At 45.4% G+C, this 16,052-nt stretch overlaps 1 protein-coding gene across 1 annotated transcript; it reads right to left on the bottom strand.

The window, feature by feature from the left end:
* Positions 1-2,382: 2,382 nt before the first annotated feature.
* Positions 2,383-15,426, bottom strand: rpgrip1l (RPGRIP1 like). The gene is given in 26 exon segments (XM_076140677.1): positions 2,383-3,937; positions 4,086-4,222; positions 4,665-4,749; positions 4,928-5,114; positions 5,398-5,495; positions 6,176-6,329; positions 7,197-7,271; positions 7,505-7,594; positions 7,942-8,243; positions 8,386-8,728; positions 8,866-9,008; positions 9,363-9,815; positions 9,937-10,054; positions 10,161-10,340; positions 10,459-10,509; positions 10,555-10,664; positions 10,762-10,901; positions 11,144-11,217; positions 11,466-11,612; positions 11,906-12,011; positions 12,470-12,613; positions 12,891-12,990; positions 13,224-13,540; positions 13,719-13,863; positions 13,985-14,073; positions 15,359-15,426. Coding segments are annotated over 25 exon segments (3,909 nt in total). The 5' UTR covers positions 14,067-14,073; positions 15,359-15,426; the 3' UTR covers positions 2,383-3,809.
* Between the last annotated feature and the right edge of the window lie 626 nt (positions 15,427-16,052).

The raw sequence follows: 16,052 nt of genomic DNA, 5'->3' as shown, positions 1-16,052 counted from the left end.
GGTGGCTGAACTGCTGCTGCTTAACAAACAAGCAAGAGTCCGGGTAGAACAAAGACTGTCAGTGTGTGTGTGTGGTCTAAGATATTTTACACTGATGAACAAACACAACTTTATAATCTGTTTTTGAACCCTCAGGCTCACAGACATGTAAGTGGTTGTTCCTCTCTGTTCCTGCTCACTGAACCCTCAACCCGTGTAGAGGAGATCCAAGGTCAGGTCACGACCCTGTTTGTGTTCATCCCTGAGCTCCTCCCTGTTCCTCAGGGTGTGTATGTGTGTGTGTGTGTGTGTCTCTCCTCAGCTTCCCTGTTTTTACTCGTCACGTTACTAAAGAGCCGCTCTTGTCCTGATGTCCTCACGCTTGTCTGGCTTGTCGCGGTCACTACTTCCTGTCCCTAAGGATGTGAAGTCATTATGGTTTGCATTGTCAGAGTTCTTGGCGAGGCTCTGCAGGCTCGCCGTACGTACAGACAGTTATTTAATGTTTGTCACCAACAGCTGAACTCCTGCTGCATCACAACAGAGACCTCAGCTTATTTACAAGGTTACCATGGAGATGTCAGCCACAGAAATAGAACGACACACGCACGCATGCACGCACTCACTCACACTCGCTATAATTGTTTTGTAGCCATTCTCATTCAGAACACACACACACACACACACACACACGCACACACACACACACACACACACACACACACACACACACACTCACAAACACACACACACACACTCACTCACACACACACACACACTCACACACACACTCAGACACACACACACCTTTTCCTTTTGTAACATTGAATCCTCACATTTGCACTTTGGGTTTTCTAATGCTACAAAATTATTATTTGGATAAAAACGTCAATTCTCCCTTTAATTAGTTTTTGTTTTTATAGTTTATATTTTTGGTCAATAATAATATAAGCACCACATGCTTGTAAACACAAACAGAAAGTAATATTTATAATAATTTTTTGCCAGATTCCAGAGGGAAATTTTACCCAAGCTTACAGCTGCAGTTACCTCACAGAGAAACATTTAGACCCTTACAATAAGCAATAACATCATGGTTCTGCTGCTGTGAGCCTGTGTGTGTGTGTGTGTGAGACGTTTTCCATTTTTTCCTGAGCGTCTGTTTTCAGTATTTTTGCTCAGAGTTCTTTTGAGTTTCTTGCAGTGTTTTCCTTTTAGGAGTGTCTTGTTGTTGTAGTGTCTTTATTCTGCGTTTGGGTCCAGCTCCTCGTGTCAAATAACGGCCACAGCTTTGATACTGAACAGAAGCCGCAACGTCTTTAGAATCCCTTATTTCATTTTTGGAAGAGCTCCTGCCGTTCCCTCCTCCCTACCAGCTGGAGTTAATTTTACAGATAAATATTTAAAGGCAACAAACTAATAGTTAGGACTTGACTTTGCAACATTAAAATACTGCTCATGGTTCAATGTCAACAATTTAACAGCCTGAAAGGAACATACTTTTATATTTGCCGTACAGCTGTACTACTTTAATGTGATCTAGAAGTACATTAAACATACTTTGAGCATTTGTATTTAGGATATTGCTGCTTTAAGATTGTATGTTAACCTGTTGGGGCAAAGAGAATCTTTCAGTCTATCCCATCCTGATCTCACCTCTACTGTCTGTTCAAACGCCTGTAAACTGTGAGAGCTGCCAATCAAAGAACACAAATAAAGCAGTTTTCCTACCTGTGGCCGTCGGGCTCTGGAGCTGGATGTGTGTGTGTGTGTGTGCTGGATGTTGCTGCGAGCTCCTCTGTTGCCTCCTTGGTCTCCTCTTTCCTTTCACGTCCTGCCTGTGTCAGCTGGATCTGACATCCTGCTGCACATCTGAGCGAATGGGAGCTGCAGGAGCGAAGGGGACGGCGGTCTAACGCAGAGAAACGGCAAACCAGTGAGTTCAGGTTAAGTGTTAAAGATGTACAATATCTGGAGCAGGTGGAGAAGAAGGTGGAGTCCAAGAATTCAAAGGAGTCTGGACAAACCACAAGTCCAGGCAGAATCTATTAGTTTATTCAAAAAGTCTCATTAACAAACAATGAGAAGAGGTCTCATTCTGGCCTAAGCATATCCGATTTCATACTCCTCACATTACGAGTCATGACGTAAGTCTTTACGTAAACAACCCATTACTTATTTTTCCAGTTCATCAATTTACTCAAGACTAGATTGGTGCAAATGGGCGTGGCCTGTAAAGCTGGATGTGGATGAACCCAAGGAAATTAGGTTCTCTGATTTACGGTTCAAAAGTGGTAATTACAGAGCCACCATCAGGCCGAAAGGCCTCGATCGTGACCAACCTGAACTCTGTGGAGGAATAATCCTTCTGACACACGGACATGAGCGTGGAGTAATGGTTAACTTCTCTTTATTACAGTCCAATAGAAACCATGATACAGCACAGATATTAAGGCACACATGTAAACACTGATGCTCTGGATTTCCTAGGAACAACAGAGCTCAGCCTATGATACATAATCTAATTTTCATGTCCAAACACACTCGTATATAAATACATTGTACTCTCCTACTGCCCTGGTGGGGCCTGAAGGCAGCATGTAAGAGGCTGCCCAACCCCACAACAAGTAAAAAAATAACATTAAATAAAAAAATGTAAAAAGTACAACATTTCTAATAACTTTAACATTTGTACATGTCTACATAGTCTGAGCTACAAACCATAACACGATGTCCAGTAGATTATAAATAGATTCACACAGATCTGATGGAGTTTAACTGCAGTGTACCAGCACAGTACAAACTTAAACTACCCTCACATTTAAAAATAGATCATTCTAACAGCTCATACACATCAACTTTCCACCTGAGTGCAATACATTCATGATTTATCACACAGCTCTCTAGAATCCTCAACTCTGATTGGTTCAATCGCGCCATTCAGCGGTCAAATACTTCCTCGTATTGGCCGCTGACTGGTTTTCCTGTCGGGTCGCTCGCTCTGTATGAGGCTGTGTTTGAGGTGGTGTGTGCCAAATGATAAAATAGTACGAACCTCTTCAGTGTGTCCGAGTGTTTCTCTAACAAAACAACCAAAACACACAAATATAACCATGGAGGTGCAGACGATGGAAAAGCTGCTTTTGTTCTTTTATCTAAAGAAATATAATGAATTCGCTGGGTTGTAATAGTAAAAGATCGATGTTTCCTGACCTCTGCGCCCAGACCCAGTTTGAGATACGGGGCTTTAAAAGTTTAATACAAAAATGAACCCACAAGTAAATCAGCCATCCTTCACTGACTGAGTCTAAGTGCTCACTTTCCACCAAAATACTAAGGCCACAATTTCCCTAATTCCAACAGCATTTGAAAGCAGCATTACCAAGCCGACCGGTGACATCTTTAGGTTTCTTTGCTATACGGCGAGGTGAGTTTGAGTCTTTTCACAGTGTTCGACACCTAAACAACTTTCCTCTGCATGTACTGGTTTGTCTTTGGAAGGATCAGAGTTGCAGTAACATTATGAAGTTACTCCCTACACCTACACAGAACTATTTGTGTGAGAAAGAAGTTCAGCAGGTTAGTCTGAACTTAGTGTAGGTTTTATCAGCTCGCCATTAATTCAGAGAGAAAGACAGCAACATGGAGACGCACTTCACTACGCAAGACTCTCTCTCTCTCTCTCTCTGTAAGAGGACGTATTCTTCAGTGTAAATAACAGTCGTACTTTGTTACGTCACAGCTTTGATCTGACACAAACCAGCTGATATTACACACTCCTCTGCTCGGAGGGGTTCCGGCGATGTGAGGACCGTGAGTCGATTCGGCTCTTACATCAGAGGGGCGACGGGGGTGTACTCCTGGTCTGGATCCGCCATGATGGACCTCAGAGCCTCCAGTCCCTCAAAAGACACGGTCAGACTGCCGACCACCACGCTGCTGTCCTCCACATCTACAACTACACACACACAACAGAGCAGGAGCTTACACATCCATTCTAATTGATTCATGGTGACAGCTGTGAGAAACTGTGAGTGTGTGTATGTGCGTGAGAAGAGAAACACCAAAGGGCTGTGCATGTGTGGGAAATGTGTGTGTGTGCTAACCGTTGAGGTTTGTCTCCGTCAGGTCCCTTTGTCTCTCCAAGATTTCAGGAATCCTCAGGAAGGCCATGCCCACGTCCTCACACTCCCTCTCGTGTTCCTCCTCCTCTGGCGGCTCGCTCACCACCGTGAACCGAATTCTGTACAGTAGCAGTCGAGGCCATCAGTCAGATTCATCATTATTATAGTCTGATTATCTTTGAAGCCTCTACAGTGGGAAAACTGCCAGGTCGTCATGTTTACTGATGTGTGGCGTGTTTTTGTGTGGAGCATTAGACAAAGTGTGAGAATGCATCAGGAGCTGCATGAGGATCCATGCTGACTTCACTCTGCTCTGTTGGCAGTCTCTCAATAGAACACAGCCATTGGCCGTTTCTTTAACAGCCCAAGCCTTTGGTTGTGGCCTCTGGTTTGTATTGATTATTAATTCCCAGAGAGCCTCTAGGTGGTGGAAATCCTGTTTCAGGTTTCCCTCTTATCTTTAATGGAAACAGTGCCAAGCTTTGTGGAGTATTGGTCTACATTTTAACCCTGGCAGTTTAAACACTCCTGAGGTCTCTGCTCTCTTAGAGGTTTCTGTACGTTTCCATCTGACGGTTGCGTCCCTGCAGGACTCCTCTCAGCAGCTCCCGCCTCGCCCTGCTTTTCTCCATGTCTACAGGAAACACTGGGAAGGCAGAGCAAAGAAAACACATGATCAGCATAAACTCAGTCATCGTCAGCACAATGCAGTCTGTACATCACAGGTGTGAGACCATGGAGGTGAAGCATGAGGTGGACCCACTCCAGTCAGGCCACTTGCATGGATCACCCAGCTGATCTACTGAAGCCCTACAGGCTCTCACCTTTGCTGTAGTTGAAGTTGATGCTGTTGCCTGCCGTGGGTTTGGGCAGGGACAGGGGCGTCTCCTCTGTGGGCAGATCCAAGAAAGAATATTCCACAAAGAGCCGCGACACGCTGCCGTCCTGGCTCACCCGCCACTCTGGCCGCAGGCTCAGAGACGTGATCTCCAGCCGCACTCGCTCCGACAGCTGAGGACAAACACCAGCTTGTGATGGACTTGTTATCATCAAAACGGAAACTAATCCAAAGTACACATGGGATAAATAGTTTGAGGCATCTGTTGTTTATCCGTTGATCCATCTTTCTTTGTTTGAACTGAATTGATTCCATGTTTCCATGAGCAAACCCCTGCTGTGCACCCACAAACCAAATCCAACAACAGCATCAGAAACCCAAACATTGCTGAAACGGTCTCTAACGGTCTCTACTCCGCCCTCTGAAAACAACCATGTGAAAGGAAACTTCACTGACCTTCCTCCCTGTGGCCTGATCGTGAACAATGCAGTCATCGCTGTCAGACTGAGGCGATTCGCTTTGATTCTCCCTGACTGTTGAGGATTCCTCCACATCTGGACGGAGAGAAAGACAGAAAGAGAGGAGGAAAGAAAGATGCGTCACAACAGCCAAAGCCTTTCACTTCTATTATCTGAGCTCTCCATAGTTACTTGAATGATCTCTCTCTTAGTTTGGAGTGTTGATGGAAATTCATAATTGATTAGACAGGAGTCTAGCAGCTGTGCACATAAACAAGGAAATAAAGAGTTAATCTCCTCATCTCCTCAACTGCATTTGACATGAGTGCTCTTGAGCAACACGCAGCCAGTGAGCAAGAAACAAGTGATCTCCACCCAAGCTGTCATTAACATTTATGAAGCCAACAGGTCTGAGCTTCATTCAATATTTATGCGTGTTTTGTTGGCAGAAAACAAACATTTGCACCTTAAACCAAGCGTGCAAGAGGAAGAACAGCTTTTGTTTTCCAGCCAGGGGAGCAGACACAGGAGCTGCACCGCCATCAGAGGCAATCACTACAGCACTGTTATCTCCCACAGTGAGAAGCAAACTGAGAGCAAGACTGTGGGGATTCAATAACAGAGCATGAAAAATGGCAAAATGGTGAAACAGGAGGCTCGAGTGAGGCCATTTCTTGTTTCATTTCTTCATATTTTCAGTGTTTTTGTCTCTTATTGTTTCCAAAAGCAGGAGAAATGCAGATCAATACTTCAATCGTTCATGAGTGCTTCCCAACCTTCAGTTATTTCCTCTGAAACTTCCGAATCATCCGAGTCCGACAGATAGCTTGACGGGAACAGCTGTCCTTCAGAGACAGAGAAGCGAGACTCCTCTTCCTCTTCCTCCTCCTCAGCAGGACTTGGAGGAGTTGGACTTACTTCAGGGACGACCTGCAAATCCATAGAGTGAAGATAACAAACTTATTTGCTTAGAATGGCTGGATGACATCGCAGCTAAAGCTAAATGTTCACAGTTTAGACTTCTAATTCAATTCAGGTTATATGAACGGACTTTTGGTAGCATTGGACTGTAAACATAGAAAAGAATGGTTCCATACAGTAAGGTTCATATCCTGCCTGTCTGGTTACAGAACATTCATCTGGAGGAGATAAACAGCAGGATGAGGAGAAATAAGGGGCTGGATTGAGAGTGTGTGACCTGAGTGGGCTGTGTAAACTGCAAGGCTTTAGAAAAAACATCCACTGTGAATGTTAGTGTGCTGGGAGGTGAACTATGTGGACGCCAAGGTTGCCAGGATCAACTGGTGTTCAGCTTTCCCCCTGTGTCCTGTCCCTCCCTTTCAAAACACAAGGCTGCATCGAATCTCCTCTAATCCTCGACGGCTGGAGAGGAGTGATGCTGCTAATAAGCATCGAGTCACACTGAACAAGTCAATATGTGAACAAAGACACATACAAATAAAGTTCTGAACCCATTGGGTAGAGGAATTGTTAATAGCGATCACAGTGAGTTCTGTGTTTAGAGTGAACAGAAGCAGGAGGAAATCTCTGGACGATCTCTTCTGTTTGGGCCAAATGCAATCAATCTGACACGTGTGTGTGCGTCTCTTGACTGTTTGTGTATTTCATTAGATTTCTTTCACATTCACACGTACAAATGAATTTTACACACGCAAGACAGGAAATGGCAAATGTTTTCTGCCTCGCCAACAAACCTCCAATGACCGTCACAACACAGGCACAAGCAACCGTGTTCAACTTCATCCTAAACATGCTCATCATTAACAGTGACGTCACCTTCGTTTTTGGTGGTGACGCTGTTTCTATTTTCTCCAGTGGCGGGCTGGGACCTGCAGGGCTCAGGTCCTCCACCTGACAAGAGGATGGGAAAATAAAAACTATGGTCTTCAATCTGCTTTAAGCACAGTTGTTAAAAGGCGAAAACAGAAAGTGCAGATGGAGAGAATCTGAAACATTGAAACACGTAGAAAAGGAAAAGACAACAGGACTCTAACCATAAACAAAGACAAACGCAAGCCTTCTAACTTCTCTGGCTGAGTCCCCAGGACGTCATGCAGCCTCATCTGTTGCTGAAGGAATCTCACCTGCTCCTCTGCTGTATCCAGGAATGTGACCTTTTTGGCAGCTGGTCCCTCCTTTACCTGCATCCTCTGTCTGAGCTTCGGCAGCGGAGGCTGAGGGTCAGAGGGCAGATTAAAAGATTATATTAGAACATTTCTGTCATTGATGTGCTGAAGACAATTGAAATAGTGTGTATTGTTGGTTTGGAGCTACAAGTAGAGATAATTTAGTCACAGGTAAGCAACAGTGAACATATTTGTATGGAACTAAAGCTAGAAGTTCATGCAGAGGAGCTTTCAGAGGCTTCAACACATTATTACACATGTAATGTTCCATTACAGCCAAACATATCCAGAATGGCAACACTTACAAAAACAAACCTTAGTCTTAGTTTTGATGTAAATGCCACCAGTGAATCAGACTTACAGTTGCATTGTTAAGCAACAACTGAAATGCTGACCTTGGGTGCAGAGGGACCGGGCAGAGAGGTGGAGGGATGAAGTCCGTCTTTGTCTTCCTGTTCCTGCAGCGTCTCATCGACAGCTTCCGTTTTCAGATCTTGGTTTTCCTTCAACCCCTCCACATTTGGACTTTCTTGCTTTTGCTCAACAACTATACGGACGGGCTCCTCTCTGGAGACAGCTTTGGGATGTTCAGAAGTCACAGTGGAGCCCGGCGGAGGGAGGTAAGTGGACTTCCACTTGAGCGTGACTTCAATATGGCCAGTGGGAAGTCCTGAGGGATCGGCCAGCTCATACTCACCTGAGCAACAAACAGGAAAAGCCATCCAGCTTGTTAGAATGAGCTTGATGTCAGAGAGTGTTGGATCACTGCCCTGAGCTCATGACCATACGTGTGACACGCTCCTTCCATCTATTCTTGATATCTGGGGGAAAATGCTCACCTGTGATCTCCTTGTCCCGGCCCAGTGAGAGCAGGCGGACTGTGGCCTTGCCCAGGTACGTGTCTATTTGCTTTTCCTTGTGGTCAAACACGTAGAATTGCATGAACCCAGATTTCAGGTACTGGTCCAGGGCCGAGTCCATGGAGACCGAGTAGGACTTGTGGTCGTGGAACTGGGGGTCGCAGCAGTCATGAATGGTGGCTGTCGGGTAGTCGGGGAAGTCGAAGAACTTGTAGCAGACGAAGGTGCTGGGTTGCTGAGAGCTTTCGGACTGAAGGTCACGGCAGCACTGCACCGTGATGAAGAGTTCGTTCGAGCCTCTACCAGATGACACCTCATCACTCTGCAGAAAAGATCACTTTAGTTAAAAATGTTAAACAACAAACTATAAACTATAACAAACTATGATTTGTATGTTAATATATGATAATATTCCTGTTGGGGTTCCAGGGCTTAGAGGTGCTGAAAGGTTCCAGGTACCTGTCTGTCTTGGCTCCGTGGAGATCTGCTGTGACCCAGAGTTTTGACCTTCTCTTTATAAAGCCGGATCGTCTCTGTCATGGGCATCCTGAGCCTCACCCAGTAATCCAGAGAGCCGAAGGCTCGCATCTCTTCTGTTGTACCTGAGGAAGAGCAGAAGACATTGAGCATAACTCAGGACAGACTGAAAGAAAATAAACACATCTCTCACAGTCACAATGTAGTTTGACTTCATTCAAATGTTTTCAGCAAGAGGGAATGGGAGGCAGGAGGGCCAGGGGAGGCGGCTAAGTACAGTGACTATCCCACTTCCTGTCACTTCCACTTACCCAGTGCTATAGCACCGCTCAGTGGACAGCCTGGGCTATGGGCTTTATTTCAGAGAACCTGGAAGTCCCCTAAATCATCTCTATGTAGCCACAATTTGTTTTATAAAAATGTTTTGTTTACTAAAGCCTAAGTAGTTCAGGCAAAGAGGTCAATCTACCTTCACTCACCTATCAGTGGTATGGTCCCATGGACTTTGCCGTGTTGTTCCAGGAGCTGCTGCAGTCGTAGCCGTCCCGTCCCCAGAGTCTGCCAGTCTGTAGCAATGGCCTGATGCAGCTCAATAGTGATGGTGTTACTAGAGAGATACTCGAGGAACTGCTCATCCATGCACACTACATACTTGGACGTGTACCCATATTCAGGTTTGGGGCCCGTCACCACCGGAGTAGAATGCAGCCCAAACAAATAGAAGTCATAGGAACAAAATGTGGAAGGTTCAGCGTCGCCCAGGACCTCCAGGGCCGTCGGAGACAGTGTGGCACTGACGATTTGGAATTCCAGAACATTCTCCCCACGTTCCAGCAGAAGTGCTGCATCAAACTCATCTGCCTCACCTTCATCTGTAATGTTTTTACTGAAGACGTGGGTCTTAGTGCCGTAAGCAAAGTCTTTGAGCTGACCTGAGGACAGACACACATGAAAGAGAAGCCTGAAGGTGATGGAGAAAAGCCGAGACCTATTTCAAGTGAACTGGTGGTTACTGCAGGATGAACTGTGTGATGATGATGCTGGGACAAATACCTTCCAGTTTGGTGATCTTTGCAGACCTCCTGTCAAGCAGCTGGGCCTGACGCCGCAACCTCTGCTCATAATCCAGCTTCTCACTGTCCAGCTTCCTCTTCACCGTCTCCAGCTCCGCCTTGGTTCCAACAGCACACAACAAATTAGAATTTTCCATGTTTACATTTGAGGCAATAAACAGAGGATGACAGCAGAGTCACAGTTCTGTGTGTGACCTCCTCTACCTTGTAGTCTTTGCTGATTTTGCGCTCGATGCCGAGGATGTTCCTGGTCTTCTCCAGCTCCTGGATGGTTTCGGCATGCAGCGCCCGCAGCTCCCTGATGGTGATCTCTGAGTCGCCGCTCATCTCCTGCGCCACCTCCTTCAGGAAGCCCAGGTTTCCGTTCGCCTTGGATTTACGAGCCTGTGCAGGACAATTTTGTTTTTTTATGAAAGGTCATTTGGCTGAAAACATGGTGAAATACTGACAAATAAAAGATTTTTCTCCTGTAACTTTATTCCATTCCGTATTCCTTCTTTACCTTTACTAGCATCAGGGCCTCTGTGAGTTCAGTCACATCCTGCTCACTTTCCTAAAGAGCAAAACAAGAACAGAGTGTAAATGTGCTGGACTTCACTCGGGTGAACTAAAGGGGGGGGGGATCATTTACTTCATCCAGCAGCTGCTTCTGCTCCAGGAGCTGAATATGAAGGGTTTTCTTCTCCTCCGTCAGCTTCTCGTTTGTGTCTGAAAGAGCAAAGGAGCTGATGAAGTCTAGTCGTTACAGTAACAGTCAGTTCTTCAAACACACGACAGGAAACAGACGCAAAGCCCACACACTCACCTCTCTCAGCCTTGATTTTGTCGAGGATTTCGTTTTTGTCTGCGAGGTCGGCGTTCAGCGCCGACTCCAGCTGGGCGATCTGTAGCTTTAGCTGCTGCTCCTGAATCTGCCATTTCTGCTGCTGGGACATATCAAAGGCACTGCAAAGACGCACAGACGGAGGAACCATGCTTATTCAAAAGGATTGAGGTGATTAGGTGACCGTGTTTGAATCATGCAGACAGAATATAAAGCTTACAAAACATTACAACCTATATGGAATTAGAAATGGTTAACAGCTCATATAAATACCTATTTATTTATTGGAAAAAGAACAATTATAAAGTGAAAGAAAGCCGATAATAGAATCAACTGTCCCAGCACCGAAAGCGAGGCTGCTCACCTGTTGACCAGCTTCTCGTTATTCCCCTTCAGCAGGTCTCTCTCCTGCTCCAGCTCTTTAATGCGCTCGTGCAACTGCCAAACACACAGAGATGCAAAGCTGCCGTGAGTCCGTTGGCGTGATTCCATGGACTGAATTGTGAGGTTTGTGAGGAGAAGCTCAAATTGTGGCTGTTTCACACAATCTGGCACGTGTTTTCTAATTCTAAAAGTATTTACTTTGTCACATAGAGACTCTGCACGGCATAAGCACGTCTTGTTGACCACTGAAACTTAGTGGAGAACCTTTGGGCCTTGGTGGAGGCATGTATGATTGCAGTTACCTGCTCCGTCTTCATCTTAGGAATGACCGAGCTCTGCAGCTGCCTCTCCAGGTCCAGACTCTTCAGCCTCTCGTCTTTGAGCTGAGCCGAGAGCTGGTCCACCTTCTCCATAGCGGCGTCGTGGCTGGCCTGCAGCGTCTTCTGGCTCTGGAGTCACAGAAACACACACATTTCACCCACGACATTCCGGACTAAGAATCCTTCCAGTTCCAGCCTCAGTACAGCTGAACTGGAGCCCATTTTGTGAATATTCTATGTGAGTTCAATTGCTTTTCTTGTTCTTCCATCTTTTGTACTTTTGCTAAATTGTCAAGAGTCAGGACAATAACAACAATAATAACAAGACTGCATAACATTTTCAAATAACACAGTTAACAACTCTAGTTTGGCCATCATGGATTACTTATTTGTTGCTGGTCAGTTAGTCTACGGTTCATTACCTCCTGCAGCTGAAGGAATCGACCTTCCACCACTGTTATGGCGTTGCACCTGTCAGCCAGCTGCTTCTGCAGTTTGATCAACGTGACGTTACTGTTGATGTGAGACCTGCCAGAGAGAACAACACAACGACGGAGAGAAGATTCAGCGCTTCCACTTGGCACCTCTGCCGTGTTTGTTTACACTGGTGTTACAGAGCAGATACATGTAGAGAGAAACTGCATCGTCCAGGTGGAATCCTACAGGCATCTCGCACAAATCAATGAATCAATAACTGTGGTTTCAGGTCTAGGTCAAACAATGCAAAGCAAAATGGGGCAGACAACAGGCAACACTGTGGTTTCTTGTGGATGTTTGTTTGAGCTGTTGGCAGTGTAGAAACAGAGGAGACGTCTGACCCGTGAGCTGGCGTAACAGAGGCTAATGATAAAATACAAACTTAAAAATATTAGCAACGTGATGGAGACCAACGTGACAGTATGTTTAAATATGTTTAAACCTATTTTTTCTTCTCTCTCTTTGTGTCTTTGGAATATTGTGTACATCCAAGCCTGGTGCATGCTTACTTGACTTTGGTGGTCTGGTCCTGCCTGATCCCCAGAATCTGCTCCTCGAATTCCACTTCCTTCTTCCTCAGTTCCTCTCGCAGCATGTCTGAAGCTTGCTCCATCTCCTCCATGTGGCCTCGCTGAGATTCAATCACGTTTTCTCTGCCAAACAAAGAAAAAGCACACGTTAACGTAATTGCTTTTGTGTTGTTTTTCTGATCCAGATCAGCACCAGAATTAAAAGCTTTCCTCTCTCGATGGCAGCCAACCTGCCCACCAACTTTCATGAGAATTGGTTCACAACTTTTTGGGTAATCCTGCTAACAAACAAATCAACACCAATATACAAAACTAGGGCGTCATGTCCTCCAAACCAGTCCAGTGTTGGATCGCATTACAGTGATCGGTCTCAGGTTGGTGGATGTCTTGTGGGACTCACAGGTTGCGGATCTCTGCCCTGGCGTCCTCCAGTAGGCTGTGTCCGTATCGAGGCAGTAGGCCGGGTGGGGGTCTCCGAGCGCCCTCCAGACTTCTAGTGCCTGCAGGGGACAGAGAGGGGACAGACAGGGGACAGACATGTAACAGCTGGTTCATAGAGGACTTCACAGCAACTATTTCCAATAAACATGACATTTTTATACGGCTTATATGATAATGAAAGTCACTGTGATATCCACACTCACGACATCTACCACTAACTGTTAACTATCAGTGGTGTGTGTGTGTGGAGTTTCTCTGCTGTGTGGTTCCTTTGTAATGGACTTAAACTCACTCTTCGGGCGTTGATGAGAAGCAGACGACATGTCGTCCTGCAGATGCTTCATGCCCGAGTTGATGCGTGGCTGGACGTGTTCGTACGGCTTGGGCCTCTTTGATTTGCTGATGAGCTGCTGCCTGGCCACATGGAGGCGCTGTTTCAGTCCCTCGTTGTCGCTCTGTAGCACCCGAACCTTCTCCTGGAGATCCTCCACCTGATCCTCCATCTCCACCATCCTCACTCTGGCGAGCTGCTGCCCGCTCGTGCCTCCTGTTGCCAGCCGCTCCAATCGTCCTCTGTCGTTCACCAGCCTCATGAGCTTTGTAGTCAGCCTGAGGGGTTGGGAGAGGAAGAGGGATGGAGAAAGAGGAGAGGGATTGTCATGCTGAGCTTATAATACATCCATGATTTATCAATCACAACCAGACTGAGAAAAAAAATGAAACATACAAAAAATAATTCCACAATACATTTGAAGTTATAGATCTGTTAGCTGTGTGTGCGTCTCACTTCTTGATCTTGTCGTCCTGTTTGTGGATTTGCTGCTTGAGGTGCTGCGTCTCCTCGTGCAGCAGCAGGAAGCGGTCCTCCAGCTCCTGTCTGGATACCCGAGAGATGTCCTGTCTCGCTCGGGCATTTTGATAAACTGATGAATCTGCCAACAGAAAGAAACACAAACATATCACAGCCCTGTTTGACTACACAGATCTGATCAATCAACACTTTATTCAGGCACAATGTATTAAAGTGTTACGCCAGATAAATTGCTCACAGACCTGGTGGAGCAGGTCGGGACACGTTGGTTGGGACATCCCTGACTGGAACATCATCTGCTGTGTCATCAACACATGTGGACATATTCAACCTGAAAGTCAAGGTTCAAATCTAGTTAAACACAGCACAGTCACTCATGTTTACTCACTGCTCTGTGGGCATCTCTACCTTCTCTTGCCGACCCTCCATTCACATCTTCCCCCTGACATTTCAGACCCTTGGCCTCAGCCTCCCCTGACCCTCCTTCCTGCCCCAGCCCCTCCAGTCCCACCCCCTTCAAACCACTCACAACTGCGTGATGTCATTCATGATGTCGTGATGGAGGGGTTGCGCGGGTGCTTATATTCATGGCAATGGTGACATCATTGGTGATATCATTGTGGGGGGTCCTAGCTGTGGTTCATTGGGGCAGTGGACATTGTTGGTAACGCAATATAACATAGAACTGCTGATTATTAGTATTAATGTAAAATACGGTGGCATTGAAAAGCAGCTATGCACTCCTGAGATAATTTTGGAGCAAGTTTGGAGGCCATTGTAGGAACGATACAAGTTGCAACTCCAGACAAGCAAAGAAACAAAAAAACAAACCCCCATCTATAGTAGTGTATAGCATAGACTGACCTTATTCTGACTTGGGGCACTTGTTAGAAGACATTACGTATCTGCTACTCGTTGCTGAAACATAAGGCCAAACTCCACTAACGCCAACATATTGTCTATTACTTAATTTTTGCTGTATGTATAACAGAATAACGCTCTAGTCATGCTGTCAGTCATTTGTGCGATCTGGTACATTCAGTAAACATTTTATTTTAGTGTAGCAACTTATATTTGGACAGAGCCTCCACCTACCATTACCTCCATAATGATTCTGAAAGTTTAACTTGCACTGAAATGAGTGAATAATTGTGTTGTTGATAAAAGCCGAATCTATAAGCAGCTCGATATACGTCTTAAATCTAAACTCAAGAGAGAATATAGCGCCAATGTTTACACTCACGAAGCTTTGAACGCAACTTGGCGTCACATATTCACCTTCAATTCAAAAATAACAGAGATTTAACAAACCATACATCTCGTAAGCGTGTCAGTGGCTGTAGGAGAACCTTTAGTGGTATCAGCAACAAATAAAAAAGGATAAATTAATTGTATTTATTTGTTTTTAAGCGGTTTTAAGCGGCCAGCGGTGAGTTTGTATTGGCTCCCTTCTCACTGCTCAGCTAGCAAGCTAACGGGCTAGCTCGTATACCTACTTAAATCCTAAACGCTGACATAAGAATCAATGCATATAAAGTACAAACTCATTTCCTAACTAACCAGCTAAACTATACAGTGTTTTTTTTTATATTTCGTGTACCAGGTAAACATTTTACCTCTTACGATGCGCTCTGTCACTTCAAAGACGACCGTTGCTAGTGAACGCATCATTTGTATGTACGCGCTGCGTTCGTCATAGCTCAGCAGCGCGCGGGCGGAGCTCCGAATTGCGTCACGTAGCAGCAGCGGCAACATGAGAAGGAAACATGGACACATGCAAGAAAGCGTTTGTTTTACGTGCAATTTGAGTGATAAATACAACGTTTAGTTTGATTCAACAACTGAAAAACTCAACGACGCTGTCACCATTACGCGTTTCAACAGCCAGTGTCTCTGAATGTATTTGCCAGCAGCACATTTTGCTGAAAGTTCATTTTCAAGTTGAGAAGTAGAACTTGCTGTTTATATCGTGATCAGCCATGTTGACATGGCGCTGACGCTCCACTCGGTGAGTAAACCTGAGTAAAGTAGGCTTTCCCAGTCGGATTTTTGAGTTGAAGGGCATTTTCATTGAATTAGAAGTAGGAAATTAAGAATTCCGAGGTAGACAAACGCAGCATGCCGGTATGACGTACTACGCATGCGCCGAGTGTAGGGTTTCTGGGATATGTATTTTAATGACGAGTGGACGAGTAAACTAACCGGAGAAAGCGACACATTCTTTGTTGCGCTGTTGTACTAAGGTGATAAATGTATATTTCCTGTACAAGCTTTGTCATGTCGTATGTTCCAGATTACACAGCACGTCTC

This window comes from Genypterus blacodes, unplaced genomic scaffold (genome assembly GCF_046128005.1).
Source record: "Genypterus blacodes isolate CSIRO-AG114 ecotype Tasmania unplaced genomic scaffold, CSIRO-AGI_Gbla_v1 ptg000015l_1, whole genome shotgun sequence".
NCBI classification, from domain to species: Eukaryota; Metazoa; Chordata; class Actinopteri; order Ophidiiformes; family Ophidiidae; genus Genypterus; species Genypterus blacodes.
Note: the sequence above shows the minus strand (reverse complement) of the source record. Positions and strands in the feature narration are given on the sequence as shown.